This window comes from Jaculus jaculus, chromosome 1 (assembly GCF_020740685.1).
Source record: "Jaculus jaculus isolate mJacJac1 chromosome 1, mJacJac1.mat.Y.cur, whole genome shotgun sequence".
Taxonomy (NCBI): Eukaryota; Metazoa; Chordata; class Mammalia; order Rodentia; family Dipodidae; genus Jaculus; species Jaculus jaculus.
The window spans coordinates 318,022,779-318,045,302 of NC_059102.1; the positions used below are offsets into that span (position 1 = coordinate 318,022,779).

The following is a 22,524-nucleotide window of genomic DNA, read 5'->3' on the forward strand; positions in this document are numbered from 1 at the left end:
GAGGACAAAATAAAGTGTTAAGCATGACAACACATTTAGCTAATATTTGGAACATGCCCACCTTTGGCTATACCTGGAGCATCCTTAGAGGGTTTATTAAAGATGTGGACTTACATCTCGGGTACTGGTTGTATCTGAAGATGGCATTTTGATGGATTACTTGTATTCTACTTAATTTCTGTGCTGAAGCTGACATAGTGGTTGGACATGATTGCTGCAAACAGTGGAAGAGATCATTCTAACTACACTAAATGGCATCATTATGTTAGTTGTATAATCAGCAAGTAAAGTGAACTACATTGCATTAATAGGAAGGCTGAAATTCAGCCTGAAGCGAAAGGATTTGGAAACAGGGCTCCCATTCTCTGGGTGTGCAATGGAGAGTAGACTCTTCCTAAATGCAAGTGGCTCTCAGGTCTGGCATCCGTATTGCATTGCCCACTAAGTGTGGTTCTGACAAGTGAATGCTTATGGGATCTAACAGGAAACTAATTTACCATGAATTTTATTTACTGACCCAGAAGAGAGGCTTGCTCATAAGCCAAGCAAACTTAGATGGAAATGTTATTTATTTATTTTTTTAAGATAAGGTTTCATATAGCACAGGCTGGGCTTGACCTTGCTGTGCACCTGAAGATGATCTCAAACTTCAGATCCTCCTGTCTCCTTCTCTGACTGCTGGGATTATTAGTGTGTGCTACCATACTGGCTCGATTTATGTTTATCTTCCATCAAGTTTTTGAAATTATAAAAGAATTTTTTTTGCACCTTTGTGTGTGTGTGCGCCCCTGCACGCATGTATGTATGCACGCATGTACCAAGGCCTCTTGCTGCTATAAACCGGATGCCAGATGCTCGCCCTGCTTTTTGCTTCTGGATGTACAAAACTGCCTGGGAAGGGAGCCTTAGTTGGCAAGCTTTGCAAACAAGTGCTTTCAATCATTGATCCACCACCCCCATCCGCATCCCCTATCTGCCATTATTTGAACTGAACTAGGGATGTAGGGGAAGATGTCTAGATCTAAGGATGATAGTTTTATACTTTTTTAAAAAGTAATTAGATCATTTTGATATGATATTGCCCAAGAGAAATTGAATATAAATCAAGTATGCAGTTTTAAATTTTCTAGTAGCCACATTTTAAAATCAACAAATGAAATGCATAGTCAAGATGTTGTTATTGTCATTTGAATATGTAATCAACCTAAAATTGATGAGATACTTGAATTCAAGTCTTCTAAGTTTACTTATATTTCAGGGGCCTCATTAGCCATGTGTGACTAATTCTGTATTGGCTAGAGCTGTTGTGGAGAATTGAAGCTTTTGTTCTCTACCTAATGTTGGCCTTGGTCTGTAGCTTGTAGGTCTTCCATTAAGGGTTACCCTGAGGGTGTGTCCCTTTTTTTTTTTTTTAAGTTTAATTTTGAGAGAGAGAGAAAGAGGCAGAGAGAGGGCTTTCAATGGCTGTGAACGAACTCCAGACGTGTGCGCCCCCTTGTGTGCATGTGCGTCATTATGTGCTTGTGTCACTGTGTATCTGGCTTATCTGGGACCTGGAGATTCAAACATGAGTTCTTAGGCTTTGCTGGCAAGTACCTTAATCACTAAGCCATCTCTTCAGCACTATCTCCTTAAGTTTTGTTTTTGTTTTTGTTTTTGTTAGTTTGAGGTAGGGCTTCACTCTAGCCCAGGTTGAGCTGGAATTCACTATGTAATCTCAGGGTAGCCTTGAACTCAAAGTAATCCTCCTACCTCTGCCTCCCAAGTGCTGGGATTAAAGGTGTGTGCCACCATGCCTGGCCTGTCTGCTTAATTTTAATGGTAAGGGACATTAGGCACTAATCCTCATATTGCACATTGTGATAGTATTGTGCCATGTTACTGTTTTGACACTGTTTGGAGGTAGCAAGTGAATAGGAAGAACTTTCCTTCCTTTCTATTCTTCCCATAATACGTGGCATTCAGTACCACCTAATACTTCTGGATTATATTTAACATGACTGGGCTCCTGGGTTAAATCACTAGCACCAATAAATAAAACTGGTGGTTACTTATGTGAAGAATAATGTTCAGGGTAGCTTTTGTCAGCCTTTGAATTTAATTTTTCTTAAAAATATTTTTATTTATTTGAGAGAATGAGGCAGATAGAGAAGAGAGAGAGAATGGGCACACCAGGACCTCTAGCTGCTGCTGCTGAACTCCAGATGCATGCACCACCTTGTTCATCAGGCTTTATGTGGGTCCTGGGGAATTGAACCCATGTCCTTTAGCTTTGAAAGCAAGTGCCTTAACTGCTAAACCACTCTCTAGCTCCATAGCCTTTGAATTTTCTTTCAGTGTTCTGGTTCATCCTTCCAATGTTGTGATCGATTTCTGGGCTGTCACTTAAAGAAAAAGACATTGTAGTGGAAACAAAAAAAAGAGTTGGCCTATCTGTTCAATGTCTAGATACTTTTCAAAAATAAACAAAAGCTATATGACTTCTATTGCAGGATGTTGAGTGGCTTACCTGTTGTCATGCTTATGATCAATTATTAATATTTTTTAAATAGTAACATATATTTCTGAAGGGTTAAGCAATCATTTCCTTTGTGGAATGATTTGCTTTGCCTTTTAGTTCATTTCTCTATGTCATTTATACAGAGAAAAAGGAATATGTCACCTGACAGTGAAATTACTGCCTTTCATTTCTGTTTCTACTCCTGTCACCTTTCCTCTCTCCCTTCCTCCTTCTTACCTCCCCTCACCTCCCCTCCCATGTCCTCTCTTCTTCTCCATCCCTCCCTTCCTTCTTTCCTTTCTTCCTTTATTATATTGTGAGTGTTGGGGCCATGAGCATGCCACGGCACATGTATGGAGGTCAGAGGACAACCTCGGGTCGTTGGTCCTCATCTTTTCGCTTGTTGGGGACAGGATCTCTCATTGTTTGCCACTGCATTTGCCAGGCCAGCTGGCCATAAGCTTCTAGGATTGGCTCTGCCTCCCATACCTGCAGACGTGCAAGCATTGCAGGCACGTGGGGTGTCGTCTCAAGCTGATGCATGTTCTCTGGATTCTATAGCAAGTACTTTTACCTACCCAGCTCCAACTTGTTCTTTCTGGTAAAAAGCTATGGGATTATTGCTTCTTTGTTTAGTCTTAGAGCACTTAAAGGAAGGCCTATAGAATTGTGAGTAGATTTTGAGTCACAGTATTCATTGCTTTTGCTCTTGCTTCTGCTGATGGCGACCTTGGTGATTGGAAGAGTACTTAGTACAAGCACCTCTTACACTGTGTACTAGCCAAGGATGATATTCTAAATCTGAAGTCTAACCACTTCTGAACTTGCAAAAGCTCATATGTATATATAACATATACATATTGTATATATAACATATACATATTGTATATATAATATACTTGAATTTTTTTTAGTTTGTATGAGAGAGACAGAGAAAGAGAGAATGGGCACACCAGGGCTACTAGCCACTGCAAACGAGCTCCATGTTCACATGCCACCTTGTACATCTGGCTTACGTAGCTTCTATTGTCCTTTTTTTTTTTTTTTTTGAAATTTTATATTTCTGCTGTTTTCTTATTTTCTTTTTTTCTTTTTGCATGCCAGAGCCTCTAACCACTGCATATGAACTCCAGACACATAGACGCATGCATCACCTTGTGCATCTGGCTTAGGTGGGACCTGGAGTATCAAACCTTGGTCCTTTTGCTTTGCAGACAAGTGCCTTAACTGCTGAGCTGCCTCTCCAGCTCCTATGTTACTGTCATACATAAATATATTGCTAGAAAAATAAAATTATAAACACCTTCCAAAAATTACATATAACAGTTGATTCAATAGGCCAAAGGTGTGCTCCAGGAGACTACTCTACAATCCCTGACATTTGCTCTCAGGTTTTTTGTGGACAGGTGACACACACTTGCAGAATGGCAGTCGTCGCAGGCCATGTTGTCAGTAGCTTCTACTTTGCAACTGCGGTCAGCTCATGGGCACCAGACCAAGGTGTATGTCCTCTGCCTTTCAGATAAGAACCCAGAGCAGAGAGTCTTTGGTGCCCAAGGATCTGCAAGTGCTGGTGCTGGAATTCCGAGCCAGGCTTGCAGATTACCTATACGGTCTGTTAGCATTCGGGGAAAGTAGTTTTTCTTTCCACCTCCCCTTTTGGTTTTCCAAGTAGGGTCATGGTGACCTGGAATTCACAATGTAGTCTCAGAGTGGCCTCCAATTCTTGGCAATCCTCCTACCTCTGCCTCCCAACTGCTGGGATTAAAGACATGTGCCACCACACCCAGCTTAGGGAAGCTGTTTTGTATTACAGCTCATCTGAGTTGCGCCTTCATTTCATAGGTGAGCCTTGTGTGCTGTTGTCTCTGCTCAAGTGTTTTACCTTTGTCAGAGAGTGAGGGGAGAATACGACAAGACTCTCTTAGTTTTCATAGATGACCGTTGAAGTTCCAGCTGATAAAAGCTTCTAGTTGTTACTATTTTAACTTTTAGAATGCTCATTTACTTCATTATTATTATTGCCCTCAGATTCCTATCATTAGAAATTGGGTAGGTGGTCGAACACACTTCATCTGTGTGTGGTCACGGCTCGTCCTGACCCTCTTGACAGCCAAACTTGAGACTGGGCTGGTGTGTTCCTTACAATCTGCTGCTTGCACTCCTCTATTAATTAGTTGGAAAAAATTTCCATGCAATTTATGTCAAATGCAGAAGGAAATGAACTGGCAGTAAAATACTGAGCCTTCTAAATGGCCTGAATAGAAGCACATTTTCTATTTTATGGTGCAGCTGATCTGACCTAATGGCTTTTTTCTGTGCATAATTTTACTTTGCTCTTCTGGACCTTTTTAAAGTTTCATAGTTAAAAGAAAATCATCTTGGGCTGTATATGATCACATGTATAATTTTCTCAAAGTGAAGATCAGTTTTCTAGATTATTATAAATTTTACTTCTTGACAGATCAGGCTTTTTCAAGATTGATAAAAAGCATGGTATTGAGACTAGTGGTGAATACTGGGGAGAAGTTGTTGAAATTTTAGAATTTACTACAAGGCAGGGCTGGGTGGTTGAGGCACTTGCTTGCAAAGCCTGGTGACCTGGGTTTAACTCCTCAGGACCCATGTAAAGACAAACGTGCAAAGTGGTGCGTGCGTCTGCAGTTCCTTTGCGGCAGCAAGAGGCCCTAGCGTGCTGCCGTTGTCTTCCTCTCTCTCTTCTTCTCTCTGGTTCCTTGTAAATAAATAAAAAATATTTTAGAAAATATTAGAGAAGCTCCAAAGCTCTCTTCAAACATAGATAAAACAGTTTTTAGTAATGACACCATATTTTAAGTGATGCCACAAAGTTTTCTCTTAATTTTGTTCATCATTTAGGGTTCTAAAATGTCATTAAACGTCATAGAGTTTAAAACAGTGTTTCCCATTTTCCTCCTTCTTGAACAGGTTGTCAAGCTACTGAGCAACAAAAGGTCCCAGGCTGTTGGAATTTTAATGTCCAGTCTCCATTTAGACATGAAGGACATACAGCATGGTAAGTGGGAAAATAAAAAGTTAGCTCTTAAGTATTAAACTTGGGCTCGAAGATGTGATGTTTGCTGGGCAATGTTTCAAACTTTTCTGTGTTGTATAAAATGAGGATGTTTCCTGTAAGTACTATCAAACTGCCTTCCGTAGTCAGTTCTGGAAGAGTTACTGTTTTTAGTTTTTGTGTTCTGTCTGTACCTTGTTATTGGTTTAAGTCTTACTGTTACGTTGTTCTGCTATAACATAATACCACAACATGGGGAACTTTTATATTGTTATTTATTTATTGGAGAGAGAGAAAGAGAAAGAGGCAGATACAGTGAATGGGTATGCCAGGGCCTCTAGCCACTGCAAATGAACTCATGCACACATTACCTTGCACATCTGGCTTACATGGGTATTGGGGAATTGAAACTGGATCCTTTGGCTTTGCAAGCAAGCACCTTAACTGCTAAGCCATTTCTCTCCAGCCCAAAATGGGTAACTTTTTTTTTCCATTTTTATTTTTATTATTTTTATAAATTTTTAAATTTTTATTAACATTTTCCATGATTATAAAAAAATATCCCATGGTAATTCCCTCCCTCCCCACCCCCACACTTTCCCCTTTGAAATTCCATTCTCCATCATATTACCTCCCCATTACAATCATTGTACTTACATATATACAATATCAACCTATTAAGTATCCTCCTCCCTTCCTTTCTCTTCCCAAAATGGGTAACTTTTAAAGTAGAGAAATTTATTCCCTACCTTTCTGGAAGCTAGAAGCCTGAGCTTCTAGCATGGGGCTAAGGAGATTGATCAGAAGTTAAAGGTTGACCAGTCATGATGGCACACTCCTTTAATCCCAGCACTTAGGAGGCAGAGGTAGGAGGATTGTGAGTTTGAGGCCAGCCTGAGTCTACATAGAGAATTCCAGATAAGCCTGGGATAGAGCAAGACCATACCTCAAAAAGCAAAAAAGAAGAAGAAGATGAGGAGGAGGAGGAAGAGGAAGAGGTGTTTTGTTGTTAAAGGCACTTGCTTGCAAAGCTTCTTAGCCCAGGTTTGATTTCCCAGTCCTCACATAAATCCAGGTGCATAATTATGGCACCCATGCCTAGAATTCATTTGCTGTGGAAGAGGTCCTGGGGTGCCCATCCCCCACCCAGTCAAATTTTTAAAAAAAGTAGAAAATATTTTAGAAAGATTCTAGCATGGCTAGGATCTACTGAGGAACTTGTTATATGCTCAGACTGCCAGTTTTCGCTTGTATATTCATGCGCCCGAAATAATGGAAGCCTTCATTAGTCTTTCATAAAAGCAATCTTCTCATTCCTGAAGGCTTCTCTTTCAAAATCAGACCCTTCCCACATCACCCCTCCAAATACTCTAAATGATATTCGAGAGCTATCATGGTGGCGCATACACAGTGGGGGAGAGATCACAAATACTCAGTCCCTCACAAATGTACTTAGTCACTTATTAATGTTTATGTCATAAGCACTAGTCCAGCTAGTGCTGTGTCCAGGTGTTTGATGAGTGAGTAGAAAGCAGAGGTAGATCCAACATTGTCAACCAGTTCAGTGTCTACCAGGGTGGGAGTTATAGGCATGCTTGTTTCAGCTGCTGTAAGGATGTCTCAGTATCAAGATATATCAGCGAGTGAACCAAGTTGCTACGTTTAGAGATGAACCAAAAGCAGGAGTTTGCAAGAGGCTGGTTGGCCATTTGTGTAAAAGTATGTTTAATGCAATGGATGAGTCATAGGATGTGTTCTGATGCTCTGAGACACTGCGAGATACACAGACTAATGAAACTCCACTAAGCATAAGACTTCAGGGTGGAAAACTGGGGCTTCTTCAAGATATTTGGAACAACTGTAGTATAAACCCTGGGTTTTTCTACCATAGAAAGATTGATTGGTTTTTATTAAATTATTTATTTATTTGAGAGAGAGAGAGACAGAATGGACACACCAGGGCAGGGCCTCCAGCCACTGCAAATGAACTCTAGATGCATGTGCTCCCTTGTACATCTGGCTAACGTGGGTCCTGGGGAATCGAACCTGGGTCCTTTGGCTTTGTAGGCAGACACCTTAACCACTAAGCAATCCCTCCAGCCTGAAAGATTGATTTTTTTAAACAAATTATTATTTATTTGCAATCGGAGAGAGAGAAAGAGAATGAAAGGGAGCAGCACTAAGAGCCTCCTGCCACTACAAATGAACTTCAGATGCATGCACCACCTGGTGCATATGGCTTTGCATGGGTACTGGGAACTTGAATTCCAGTCATCTGACTTTGAAAACAAGCACCTTTAACCACCAAGACCTCTCTCCAGACCAAGACTGATTTTGTTTTGAATGACAACTAAAGATAGTGGCAAATGATCCTAGTCAACTTGCATGATTGATGGCTTCCACACGTGGAAGCAGGAATATCATTACCTTTTGCATTGCTGTATCAACTTACATTTTTAACAGGCTAAGCAAATAGTTTCTGTTTGGAATTAGGGTGATGTGTAACATTTTCTAAATGGTATTAGAGTCAGTAGTTTAATAATTGAAATTTTCCTTACACTGAAGATATTGTTCAAAGGTTAATAGAGGATTCATATCTATATTTTGAAATCCATTTGTACTGTCCAGAGCCTAAAATACATGTTTTTTTTTTTTTTGGTAGGGTCTTGCTCTAGCCCGGGCTGACCTGGAATTTACTATATAGTCTCAGGGTTGCCTTGAACTCAAGGTGATCCTCCTCCTTCTGCCTCTAGAGTGTTGGAACTAATGGCATGTGTCACCAAGCCCAGCCTTAAGATACGTTTAAAGCAGATTGAGTTTATCCAGTGGAATGTCACTTTACCTAATAAAGAAACATGGTTTCAAGAACAATACAGACCCTATAAATCATGAAAACAGTAACTGATGCTGTAGCCTGGCCCTCTGAGGAATGTGGATCGTGTTTGTTAAGTCTGAAATATTTGGGGGAAGAATTCATAAATAGCACAAGCATGGTATGCCCTGTCAATTGATGAGTAACTCTTAATCACAATTTCATTTTTATTAAATTGTTTTGATGGGGAAGAGACTTCCTCAAGCTGAAACATTTGGGGAAATAGTCACAGAAGAGAACGCCAAGGCTGGCGCCAAGATGCACTTGGTGCTTCTAAAGCTGGCAGATGTAGCCCCGTTAAGTCATAGAAGAAAATCTGAAAATAATGATATGGTCTTTTTCTTCAGTCAAATATTCAGCTCAGGCTGAGCTAATAATGAGAACCTTATGAACAAAGGAGTCCGCCTGACACACTGCGTCTGAGGTGCAGCCAGCCAGCATTCATTGAAAATTTGCTTGCTTAACATGCAGCTCGAGCAGAAACATGGCATGAATGTCAGGAGTTGAAGGGTCATACCGAATTATGCACAAACCTTATCCTATTAGGCTGTACAGGAATTGCCCGTGTCCCTTTGAAGCCCTACACACCCATCTTCTTTCTCAAAAAGCGGCTGCCTTCAAAGTCTGAGGGAGCAGGCTGCTGTACCTTCCTGCAGACAAAGTTCTGTCCAGCCCTGGGGCATTGTCTGGAGCCAGGCACTCCACGTGACAGTCACTTTTGGCATCTACAGTAAGCTTAGCTTCTTTGTGAATCTACTTCACATTTGTTAATTTTCTCATTGCTATGGTGATATATATATATATCTGACAAGAAGCAACTTAAGGGAGGAAGGCTTTATTTTAGCTTACAGTTTTGACAGTGCTGGGAAGGGCGTGGGGCAGGGGTGGGAGGGTGCTGGTCACGCCGAGCCAGCAGTCAGCAGCAGAGATCCTGGTGGTGCTCTGTGTCCTCTGTCTGTTCCGTTCAGCCCAGCACCTAGGCTGTGCTGCAGTCATTCAGGGTGACCCTTTCCACCTTACACTAATCTAGAAATTACCACACACACACCCGGACATTTCTTTCCTTCCTGATACTAGGCGCTGTCAGGATTAGCAATGTCAGCCATCATTCGCCTCCACCGAGAACTCCATGTCAACACAGCCCTCACTGATTTGTACCAGTGGCTACAGAAATTGTTCAGCCCTCCAGGGTCATGTCGTAGAAATGTCAGTCGTCCAGTTCGTGGCTCCTGGGTGGAGAAGGTTGCCCTGGAGCCCCTGCACGCTGCAAGCTGGGGCATTTCCTACCGCCAGCGCTGATATCTCTGAGGTGAAGTGGAAGGAGTGCCATTTTAAAACATTTTATTTTTATATATTTATTTGACAGAGAAAGAGGGAGAGAGATAATGAGCACACAGTGCCTCCAGCCACTGCAAATGAACTCCAGATGTGTACGTCCCCTTCTGTATCTGGCTAATGTGGGTCATAGGGAATCGAACCTGAGTCCTTTGGCTCTGCAGGCAAGCACCTTATCCGCTAAGCTATCCCTCTAGCTCAGTAGTGCTATTTTTAGAAGTCATGCTATAGCTTTAAAATACTTGTTTTAGCCTGCAGGATACTTTTAAGCTGCCAGATAGAGTCACTCACACCTTCCCCTGAATTTTTTGACAGTGAGGGCCAATTACTTAGGGCTGCCTTACTTATATTTACTGGAACTATTTTCTTTCCTGTAGGAAGGTTAGAATTGTATGTGTATATGTTTTGATGTGCCTAGGTTGAGGGATACAGGTAAGATCTACATTCAAGGTGTCCAAGGTCTAACCATGGTCTCCCATCATCAGACATCATCACAGGATCTGCTCACAGTAGCAGGTGTGAAGGGCCCTGAGCACAGCTTAAACACAGAAATGAGAGTGGTTGGTTTGTCAATGAAGCTTATTAATGCAACAAATAGGAGTGGTGCAGGTGTGTGTGGGTGTGTGAACACATCTGTGGATGTACATGTTTGTGTGCCTGTGAATCTATCTGGTAGCTGGTATAGCAACTTGCGTGCTATAACATTTGCACCAGGCATGTGGATATCTAACTCAGCCAGTGCCTGGGTCCAGTGCAGTTTAGTAACCCTCAGGCAGCTGCTTCAAAGATACATGTAGCAGTCTTCATTTGATTCTCATAGTTCTAGAGGAAAGGGATTAAGGTGGAAGTCACTAGAAAGGTTTTAGCCTAGTCTACACACCTTTAATAACTTGTTTCACTAGTACAAGCCAATTTCAGACATTCACATGCTAAGTTTTTAAAATGCTTTTTATTTTTTATTTTATATGTTTATTTCCAAGGAAAGAGAAAGAGAGAAAGAGAATAAGAATCGGCATACCAGGACTTCTAGACATTGCAACTGAACTCCAGATGCACGTGCCCCTTTGTGCATCATGATACTGGGGAATTAAAGCCAGATTTTTAGGTTTTGCAAAGCTATCTCTCCAGCCCTACTATCTATCATTCATTCATTCATTCATTCATTCATATATATATATATATATATATATATATAGTTGTTGTTGTTGTTGTTTTTGAAGTAGGGTCTCACTCTAGCCCAGGCTAATCTGGAATTCACTATGTAGTCTCAGGTTGGCCTTGAACTCATGGCAATCCTCCTACCTCTGCCTTACCAGTGCTGGGATTAAAGGCGTGTGCCACTACTCCTGGCTTAGTATCCTATTTTTTAAGGAAGACCTAGCTGTTGATTTAAATAGGAATTATAAGCAATTTGCATTAGATGTTGGAGTCAGTTGGTCTTTTATTTTCTCCTTTAAAACTTATTTATTTATTTAAGGGGAGGGAGGGAGAGAAAGAGAATGGGCTTGCATGGCCACATGGGCCTCCTGCTTCTGCAAATGAACTCCAGATACCAGCATCACTTTGCATATCACTTTATATAGGTACTGGGAAATGGAACCCAGGCTATCAGGCTTTGCAAGCCAGTGCATTTAACTACTGAGACATCTCTGCAGTCTAGGAGTTGGTCTTTTCGTGCATAGGTCTGGATGACCATCCCCAAGGTCAGGACCCTTAACGTAAAACAGTTGACTGTCCTCGGAATCAAAGCTTGAAATGGCTCAATCTTCTTCCATTCCCTCTGAAAAGGTATTTTATTTATTTATTTGTTTATTTATTTATGGGGGGGCACATAGAAAGAGAGAATGGGTGCATCAGGGCCTCTAGCCACTGCAAGCGAACACCAGAAGCATGTATATGCCACCTTGTACATCAGACTGGGGAATCGAACCTGGGTCTCCAGGCTTTGCAGGCAAGCACTTTAACCGCTAAGCCATCCCTCCAGCTCTGCAAGTATATTTTAAAGTAGCCTATAGCTACTGTAGCAAGGGATACCTAATATGTATTTAATGATCCTATCAAGAGAAATAGGTTTTGATACTGCAAGGATTACTAAAGCCAGATTACCAGTGGCTCTGGGTCTCTCTTGAGTTCTAGGTCTGCCTTGCCTGAAGCTATCTGAAATTGTGGATCTGAGGTCAATGAGGCCTTCATTATGTTCTATTGAAGTTTTTGTCTTATTTAAACATGGCTGATGAAAATCATGCATTTTAGAATTAAACAACATTGTAAACTACCAAGTATCCATTAAAAAGATAAATGAAGCTGGACGTGGTGGCACACATCTTTAATCCCAGCACTTGGGAGGCAGAGGTAGGAGGATCACCATGAGTTCAAGGCCACCCTAAGACTACATAGTGAATTCTGGGTCAGCCTGGGCTAGAGTGAGAGCCTACCTCAAAAAACCACACACAAAAAAAAGAGGGCTGGAGAGATGGCTTAGCAGTTAAGCGCTTGCCTGTGAAGCCTAAGGGCCCTGGTTCAAGGCTGTACTCCCCAGGACCCACGTTAGCCAGATGCACAAAGGGGCACACGTATTTGGAGTTCATTTACAGTGGCTGGAGGCCCTGGCACACCCATTTTCTCTCTCTCTTTCTCTATCTGCCTTTCTGTCTGTGTCTGTCACTCTCAAATAAATAAATAAATAAATGAACAAAAAAATTAAAACAAAAGATAAATGATAAACCAGGCATGGTGGCATATGCCTAATCCCAGCACTTAGGAGGCAGAGGTAGGTAGATCACTGTGAGTCTGAGGCCATCCTGAGACTACATAGTGAATTCCACATCAGCCTGAGCTAGAGAGTGAGACCTTACCTCTACCTCGAAAAACCAAAGTAAAATAAAATAAAACAAAATAAAATAAAATGGTAAATGATAATTAAATCATGGTAATATTCATTCTTTGGTTTCTAAGACTAAGGATTACTTAATAGTTTATTCAAATATGTTTATATTTACATATGCATATATACACACACACATATTTAAGCATACCTTGCAAAGATATTAAAAACACTTATGAGTTTAAGGCAGAATTCTTGGTGAAATGACTGTCCATCAGTTGAACTTGCGTCATGTTACAGTTCTTTTCATTGGTCTTGACCTCCCTCAGAGGAGCTGAACTGTAGAGTGCAGGCCACATGCATTTCAGGGCAGATACATATGCAGCACATGAAAACATCATGGCTCAAAGTCAAAGCAGATAAGCCTTATCTTGATTGTGGTCTAAGAAAGATTGACCTAAAGTATCAGGTTCTAAAGAAAGACTGGCATTTGTTAAGGTTAGGCAGATACTGTGTTTTGTGGCACATCTCACTGTGTCATCCAGGCTGGCCTTGGATTGGTAAGTCTCCTTCCTCTACCTCCACAGTGCTAGGACTGCATGCCCCACAGCACCTGACAGCAGGATGTGAATTCTATGAGTATACTAATTCCCATTTGTAAATTAGTCTAGAAAGTGGTGGACTTAAGTGATGATTTGAATTTCACTCCTCCTTGCTAATCATTATGTTACTTGGTCCAGAGGATGAGAGTTGATTTCTACTTTACAGTGGAGACAATTGAACCTTGTAGATTGAGCCTCCCAGGGGTTTGACCTCCAGAGAGCCAGAATCAGTATCCATCTCCTTTACAAGAGTCAAGTGTTCTCCTCTGGGCATTGTGTTAACTAGGTATAGAAAGAAGGTATGTGTTACCTGATAAAATACAAGTATTCAAAATCAAAACTACAGCCAGGCTGGGAATAGACAACTGAAAAAAATACAAAGCAGAATTGTCTAATCCTAATGAACCTGTAGTCCAAGAAGACTTCTGGCATGGAACATCTTTGGGTCCATATGGCATGGCCATGTGTGACAAGTGAATCTGGCCTTTATTGATATGCATGTGAAGGCTGGAGAGACAGCTTAGCAGTTAAGATGCTTGTCTACAAAGCTACAGGATACAGGTTCCATTCCCTAGTACCCATGTAAGCCAGATGCACAAGGTGGGGCATGCATCTGGGGTTCGTTTTCAGTGGCTGGAGGCCCTGCTCTCTCTATCTGCCTCTTTCTTTCCCTCTCGCTCTCAAATAAAGAATTTTTTTTTTTTTTTCACAAATGCATGTGAGCTGGATGTGGTGGCACACACCTTTAACCCCAGCACTGGGGAGGCAGAGGTGGAGGGAACACCACAAGTTTAAGCCCAGCCTGCAACTACAGAGTGATTTCCAGGTCAGCCTGGGCTAGAGTGAACCCCTACCTCAAAACAAAAGAAAAAATAAATAAATAAAAACTCTAAAAGGACATAATACTCCTAGCCATGTGTTTTAGGATTATAAAACATTGGAAAATATAATTTTAGTAAATTCTGTTTATTCTTTGATATTGTTCTAGGTAATATCTCTCAATTTACTTACTGACTGTAGAGAAATGAATTGTGAGTTATTTTCACATTTATGAATTAAATGAGAAAAAATGCTTTCAAAAAGTAATGAAAAAGGGAATTTTCTTATTCTGGGTTGATCCAAGTTTAGATAACTGAAATACAGAAAAAATTATTCTGGACTAAGCTAGTTAGTAAAGGAAGGCAAATTGTGAGTACTGGTAAGAAGGGTGCCGTACATGCAATATAGAATGTGCTGTCCTTTCCAAGGTTCCAGTTGTTCAGCTGGCTGTTGGCTGTTCCTAATATAGTCCTTGGGAATTCTTGCTTTCATGCTTTCTTTAATGCTTATTTTTTTACTCACTTGCACATGTTCTTTTTTCCTTGTATCTTCTTAGTATCTCTACTTCCCTGTTGGGTTTGTTTTATTATTATTGTTATTATTATTTTGCATGTGTGCCAGGTTTGCATGTATGAATACATATTCAAATGTGTGTGGATCTGTGTGGGTACATGGGCCTGTACTTGTGGAGGCCAGAGGATCCCATTGGTATGGGAATACTGACTGGGGCGTCTTTGAGAGCAGCAAAGCTTTTCTTGGCTCTGAGGTAGGCAGTAACTCAGGCGCTAGGGTGCTGAACATTCATACTCACCCCAAACTTTCACTGAATTAGTGGCTTCCAGGTTCTTTTGTGAATTTCAATGAATGAAACCCATAGGCTAGAGGCTAAAACAGAAGGAAAGGATACAGAGCCCCTGTCCATGAGGAGGCAGGGTCAGGGTCCAGAAATTGGAAAGCCCACCTGGAGACCCAGATCTGGGTCTTTTGTGGTATGGGGTTGGACTGGTTAGTTCATGAACAGATGGGGGGTGAACTGGTTGGTCCAGCTCTGATGCCAGATTTCTAGGTAGGAGGTCAGCTTTTCTTAGAAAGAGAGCAATCTTCCCAGGAATCTTAATCCTCCGGGAAAGGGAACTGTTCTTCTCAGAAGAGGATGATTATCTCTTCAAGGAAAGGGGAACTCCTTTGGGGAGGAAGAGATAAGGAAAGTTCCAGACCCTTCTGATGTTTATGACCTCTAGCAAAGTGGAGGATATAAGAACTCCTTTAGGAGGCGAGAGATAAGGATGACCCAGATCCTCCCACTTTGGGCTTGAAATCATTCCTCCCTTTTACTTCTGGGACCCGTAAAAGGCTCCAATGGCAGGTGCCTTTCTCAGGTACTCTTCACTGTGTCTTACTGATGCAGAATTGCTCGCTTGTGCCTGGAGCTTCTGGCTAGTCTTCACTAGATCACTGACTTGCTCTGGTGTTCCCTGTCGATGCTTCCCATGCACTGGGCTTGGGGGTGGGTGACCCCACCCTCCCAGCATTCAGTGTGGGATTCAGGGTTCAGAACTCCGGTCCTTATGCTTGTGAGACAAGTGCTGTATCCCTCCACTGAGCCATCTTCCCAACCTTTCCACTTCCCTAGGGCTTCCATCTCCTTTCAAGTGCAGTGTCACATGACTGAAAGAACAGGTTCTGATGCCAAGGGCTTAGGTTTTGTTACAGGTGGAATGCTTGTGCCAAATTCCTATGTTGAAGCCTAATTCCCTATGGGATAATCCATGAAGGTGTGGCTGTTGTAGGCTATTACATTCACATCAGCTCATCAGGGTGAGGCCTCACGATAGGAGATACCAGAGAGTACTCTCACTCTTTCTCCTTCTCTCCTTTCCTCCTTTCCCCTCTCCCTTCCCCTTCCCTTCTCTGCTATGTAATACCGGAAACAGGCACAGGCTGCTGTCTGCAGCTCAGCAGTCAGCCCTTCTCAGGAAACTAGCATTCCAGCACGTTGTTGTTGGACTTTCTGATCTTCAGAATTATGGCAGAACACATTTTTTTGCTTTGTGCTACCTAATCAGCAGTGTTTTGTGATGGAAGCTCAAGCTGATGAAGACAGACTTGAATCCCAGTTCTTACATGGGCAGCCTAAGTAAACCTAGGCAAATCACTTCTTCTTAGTCATCAGTTTCCTCTGTATTACAAGCTATTCAATAAGTTCTTGCCTGTAAGCACAAAGCCCTCCCTCTTTTAAACACTGAATCCCATTCTTTTCTCCTCTCCTTCGTCATACATGTGTTAGGAAAGTAGGTACGTCTGTAGGCCTTGGATATATTTGAAACATTGAACATGAACAACCTGTAGGAGGGAGAACGTAGAACTTTCTTCTTCCTTTGTTACTCTGAGTAGCTCTCCTAGGAACATCTGCCATGGGAGTGAGGAGGAGGAGCGGGCATGAACTGCTTCTCGCAGTTTCGGAGCTGGCTGAGTGGGAAAGAAGTGGGAGCTTCAGGTCCAGAGGAGCATGTCTGAATTCTGTCGTGAGTTTTCAGTTAGTGTTAGTGAAATGCTAAATTTAGTATGGGGTCACCCTCACTTATGTTTTCTGAATGAAGATAAATATGAGAATTATTTATATTAGCAGCTCTTAGAAGTTGAGCATGGCTATATCTGTAGAGTATGTTTTATCTCTAAGGAGAGCAATTTGTTTTGGAAACTTGAAAGGCTAAGGGCTCCCATAATTGTGTGGTTTCTTAAACATCATCTCTGCGCTGTGTGAGTCAGCCGTACTTCACATGCATTGCTCTTGGGCCTGGGTGGCATGTGATGGGTGGCGGCTAATGGAGTCTGACTTGGCTGGGAAATGAATCGTGCGGTGGACTGTGAATAGACTAAGTAGTGACACAGACAGAGGCTTCTGGCTCTTCCTCTGGCATTTCATTTGGCCTGATGTTCAATATAATTTCTAGTTCTGAGCACCAAGCAGAGAGCATTTTAGAAAATCTAGAAGTGGCCTTTCTGATTCCTAGGAACTTAGAAGGATTGTTTTATGGAGCCGTCCCCCATGTGTTTGGATAACCTGCATATCTAGCTGTTCATTTGCCCTGCTGGGCTGCCACTGAATAATGGTTTTCATATGAAATGTTCTACCAAACAAGTTGTAGATTACAAACTCCAGGTCTGTTTGCTAGAGTTTCTGGTTTCATTCTTGGAGACATAGTTTTTATTTTTTTCCCTTGTCTATTAATTACCATAGGAAAGTTTATCCATAATCATCTGTTTGTTTTTGTAGTGCTCTCAAAAACTGGGTTCAGCACGGGCAATGTTGTTTTTGCCCACTAGGTTTTTTAATGTCTGGTTTCTTGACGAAACTGAAGTTTACAGCACTTGTTTAGACATTGCTTCATGGCATCCCTTCTCTCTCACTAACCCCCCCCCCCCATTTTTGTTAACCTTTAAATGTTTTCCTCACATGGGATATAGAATTTTAAGACCTGTTTATTATATTTATTGAGACATTAAAAATGTAGTAAATGCTGTTGGAAGGTTGAGTGAATGGTTTTCATTGAAATGTGAAGTCACTTAGAATTCGAAATTTGAGAAGAAAAGTGAGCTGTGGTGAGCCCATGTGACCTTTTTGTCAATTGTAGCCTTGTAGAGAAGAAAAGAACATGTGAGATAGTATGTTTTTATTAAAACCCGCTTTCAGAAATTTAATATCATAACATGCCTTAATTTAAAATAAAAGTTCATTGCCTATTTTTTTTTATAAAAAGAAAGACCTCATACATCATTTTAAGTCACACATGGATTATTAAATCAATGTAAAGTGAATTATTGTTAAGGCTTCCATTACAATTTCAGCAAAAACCCCTGAGTTGAACTTAGGTTATATTTTTTATGATATAGTTCCACAGTTGACTCCTTTTTTTGGGGGGGGGGTGTTGAGGTAGGGACTCATTCTAGCTCAGGCTGACCTGGAATTCACTATGTAGTTTCAGGGTGGCCTCGAACTCATGGTGATCCTCCTATCTCTGCCTCCCGCGTGCTGGGATTAAAGGTGTGCGCCACCATGCCCAGCTTCACAGTTGACTTCTTGATTATATTTTTATGTAAGGCAGAGAGATAAAACATGTGACTGTTGAAGCTGGAAATATGTTTTTTTTCCCTATTCATGGCATTTATTATATAAACTGTGTACTTTTTGTTTGAATGTGAGCTTGTTTTGCCATCCCCTCCATCCTCTAGTGGAAGTGGCTTTGTGGGCCTGGAGTCAGAACCCAATGCAGCTCAGGGCACTGAGGCTCCTAGCATGCTGTATCACGCACTTGCAGTGTGTGGTGGGTGTTGATAAGCTGCCCCGGGTCGTGCGAGACAGGTATGGGTGTCACTGACACTTGCGTGCAGCACCCTTAGCCTGAGCTCCACAGCAGTCATGCGAGTTTCAGCCGTCTGAGCACTGCTTCTTAAGATGAGGGACTTGCAGAAGTCTTTCTTTGGCACGGTTGTTGAGAGGGGTGAGATTCAGACTATTTGGAGGGAAGTGACGCCTCTTTGATCATTACAGCCATGTTTGTACTTCAGAATGGGCTTCTTGAATGTTCTCTGGGTTTTCATGAGTTTCTCTCTACGTGACTGCTCTCAAGATGCTTTCTGGTCTTCTAAAGGCGTCAGGTGAAGAAGGCAGCATCCAGGAGTGTTGCGTGAGAGGAGGAAGAATTGACTGGCACTTTCTGCCTTTCCCTTAGGGAGCCATGACTATCCTGTTCCTACAAGGTGTAGTCTAGAAATGCAACCACAGCTATTGCCCTAAGGTCAGTGTGCTGACACACCTGAGGTTAAAATGGATAAAGCAACAAAGTTATGTACAAACATGCTATTTTGGGGCAGGACTGTGGTATTTTTGGATGCCCTTATATCTTTTTTTTTATGGTCAAAAAATATAAGACTACTTCTTTTTCTGTAGCAATGCCAGCTAAACACCTGTGTATCGACTTTAATGATTCTGTTGTGTGGTTGTCACAGTTCTTGGATGCAACCTGGGACCTTCTGTATATCAGGCAAGAACTGCATTCCAAGGCCTTAAAATTAGAACTGGAGAGATGGCTTAGCAGTTAAGGCATTTGCTGGCAAAGCCAAAGGACCCTGGTGTGATTCCCCAATGCCCACAGGAAGCCAAATGCACAAGGTAGCACATGTGTCTGGAGTTTGGTTGCAGTGGCTAGAGGCCCTGGTGTACCCATCCTCTCCTTTCCTCCCCTCCCCTCCCCTCCCCTCCTCTCCCCTCACCTTCCCTCCTCTCCTCTCTTCCTCTCCTCTCCCTCTCTTTCTCTCTCTCTCCCTCTCTCAAATAAATAAATAAAATATTTTTAAAATAATTTACTTTTAATCCTATTATTATAGACACCTGACTAAGAAAATGAGTTGTTGTGTCTTCCTACTGTGATAGAGAGGTAAGCTCATTCTAAATATAGTTAAATCTCTAATCTTAGATTTTCCCCTGGCCTCTGCAGCCTCAAAGAACATAGTTCGCCCACAGTTCCTGTTCCGTCTTTCCACATCTCACGTTGTAAGTTGAGGACTTGGCGCTCACACATTTCTGTTTTCATTGCTTTTGTCTCTTCTGCCTCCTAGCCTCTGGGATCTCTTTGGTCCTTGTTCTGAAATCACTGACCAGGTGTGTTCACTTGGGATGCAGGTTTTCCCCCTCTATGTGTGTAGTGGTGTGTGCAGGAGCATGCCGCTGAGTGCCCATGCCCAGCCAGGGAAGGACACTGGGGTCCTTCTTTATTTCTCTTCCCCCTTATCTCCTTAAGACAGGACCTATCACTGAGTCTAGAGCTCATGCCTTTTTGTTTTGTTTTGCTTTTTAAATTTCTTATGTATTTTTTATTTATTTGAAAGAGAGAGGAAAAGAGGGGGGAAATAGGCATGCCTGGACCTCTAGCCACTGAAAATAAACTTGTGCATCTGGCATACATGGTTCCTGGGGAATCGAACCTAGGTCCTTTGGCTTTGCAGGTAAGTGCCTTAACTGCTAAGGCATCTCTCCAGCCCTCTTGCCATTTTATTTTAGTTAGCCTGGTTGACCAGGGAGCCCGAGCAGTCCCCCTGTCTCTTTCCCCTTCAGAACTGGCGACCAAGTTAATTCACAGCATCTACCAGGCGTGGTGGCGCATGCCTTTAACCCCAGCACCTAGGTTGGAGGATCGCTATGAGTGTGAGGCCAGCCTGAGACTACAGAGTGAGTTCCAGGTCAGCCTGGGCTTGAGTGAGGACCTACCTTTAAAAAAACTAATAATTTATTAATAGCATCTTATTTAGAAATGTAGAGATGACCACTAAACATAATCAAGATAGAAATGCTTACATTTGCCCCCAGGGGGTGGGGGGCCGGAATATGGTGGTGGAGGACAGGGCACCTTATGCTTCGTTTTTATTAGGAAGCCTTTACTATTATTTCATTTTATGTTATTTACCTATATTACTAATGAAAATCTTTAATGAGAACTCACAAAAATTTCCAAGAGAAACAGTTTATAAGACTGTGTAGAATAAAATGGTTGCAGAAGGTTGGGGAACTATCAATCAAAGAAGGGGCTGGGGAGATGGCTCAGCAGTTAAAGGTGTTTGTTTGCAAAGCCTGTGGACCCAGATTCAGTTACCTAGCACCCACAAAAAGCCAGATGTAAAAATTGGTGCACAGGCTGGAGAGATGGCTTAGTGGTTAAAGCATTTGCCTCAAAGCCAAAGGATCCCGGTTAGACTGTCCAAAACCCATGTAAGCCAGATGCACAAGGCGGCGCATGCATCTGGAGTTTGTTTACAGTGGCTGGAGGCCCTGGCATGCTCATTCTCTCTCTCTCCCTCTTTATGTCTCTAAAACAAACAAATAAATAAAATATATTTTTTAAAAGTGGTGCATATAGGGCTAGAGGGGTTGCTCACTGGGTAAGGTACTTGCTTACAAAGCCAAATGACCCAGGTTTCATTTCCTAGTACCCAAAACATCAAAAAGTTGTCTGGCAAGAGACTTTGGAACCTGTGTGCATGTGCACACACACACAAACACACACACACACACAAAATAAATAAATAAATAAATAAATAAAATTTGAAAATAAAAAAAAAAGAAAATGAGTCGTACAGAAAGACTTAACAATGGTAAAAACCACAATTCCCAATTCCTTCATGAACTCTGTCTTTTTCTGTGATGGATTGTGGAGGAACCTTTTATCCCCCCTCTCTGAGCCATTAGAAAATACAGACAGGTTCTTGTGAATGAATGGAACTGAGGAGGATGCATTGTTAATGAGACTGTGGAATCCTTATGGATTAAGTTGTGAAGAGAAATTCTCAATTGAGAGGACTGTTAAAACAGATTTTGCAAGACATTGCTAATTTTTGGTTTGTTTTGTTGTTTCTTTGGTTTTTCAAGGTAGGGTCTCATGGTAGCCCAGGATGGCCTGGAATTCACTACGTACATGCTGTTTTTTATGGTTCCAAATTTAAAGGTATATAATTGCTAATACTAACCAGTACTTCTCATTACTGAGTAGATAGATCTTCAGCTATTCTGCGAGTTAGTGGAGGTACTAAACTTCATATTTGGGCTAAAACACTATGCAGAAGTGCAAAAGAATCTTTTTGTTTTTGTTTTTATAAGGATTTTTCTAAAAATCTTAATAATAAGCTATACTTTAGATAGATTTGGATCCTGAGTTGCATTCTGAACTTTGACTGTCTTTCTCAGAACTACCAGTTAGTGACTTATGCTGGAAAAAGTAGTGCATGGTCTTTGTTCCTACATGATTCTTTAAAATTTTTTAAATTTATTTAAGTATTTATTTATTTATTTATTCATATATGTGCATGTGTGTATGGGCATACCAGGGTCTTTTGCTGCCTCTATGGTGTGGCTGGAGAATTGAATCCCAGGCTAACAGACAGACAGACAGACAGACAGACAGACACACACACACACACACACACACACACACACACACACACACACGGGCACTGAGAGGCAGAAATGAGGCTGCTATGCTGCTGTACAGGCCCCAAGGACTTCACTTAATAGTTATCTTAGAGGATCAGCTATTATATTCCTTCTATTATGACAACTTGCCACATCATGTCTCTGAATTTTGTGATTCAGACGATGTTCAGATATGCTGTGTAGCTCGTGTCCTACGGGGTGTGTAAGGTGTAAGGTGGAAGACTTGACTTTCCAAGGAAGGAACATTTAAACGTGTCCCATGAAAGAAAGTGTATTGCCCACTAATGATGCTGATTGTGTATTTCCAGCTGAGGAGAGGAGAATGCATTGAAAACTATGAACATCTTAGTAAAGCATTTTCCTGTGGAACTTAGAACACATCAAAATACATGTAGGGCCTTATCAACATTTTAGAGATTTTGGTTTTGCTCCAGAAAGATGAAGTAGCAAAGTCAGGGGAGTGACTGACTCCTTTGTCCAGTCACTGGCTCAACCTTGCCCAGCTGCTGCGGAACAATAGGATGGTGGGAGGGAGAGTGGAAGGCCAGAGAACCATC

The 22,524-nt window shown here is 41.7% G+C and overlaps 1 protein-coding gene across 1 annotated transcript in view; it reads left to right on the forward strand.

Annotated features, from left to right (window-relative positions):
* Window positions 1–22,524, forward strand: part of Fmn2 (formin 2) — a 389,007-nt gene that overhangs the window by 164,540 nt on the left and 201,943 nt on the right. Inside the window, exon 7 of the mRNA XM_045142437.1 lies at window positions 5,447–5,534. Within this exon, the coding sequence (XP_044998372.1) occupies window positions 5,447–5,534 (88 nt within the window). The remainder of the gene's footprint in view (window positions 1–5,446; window positions 5,535–22,524) is intronic.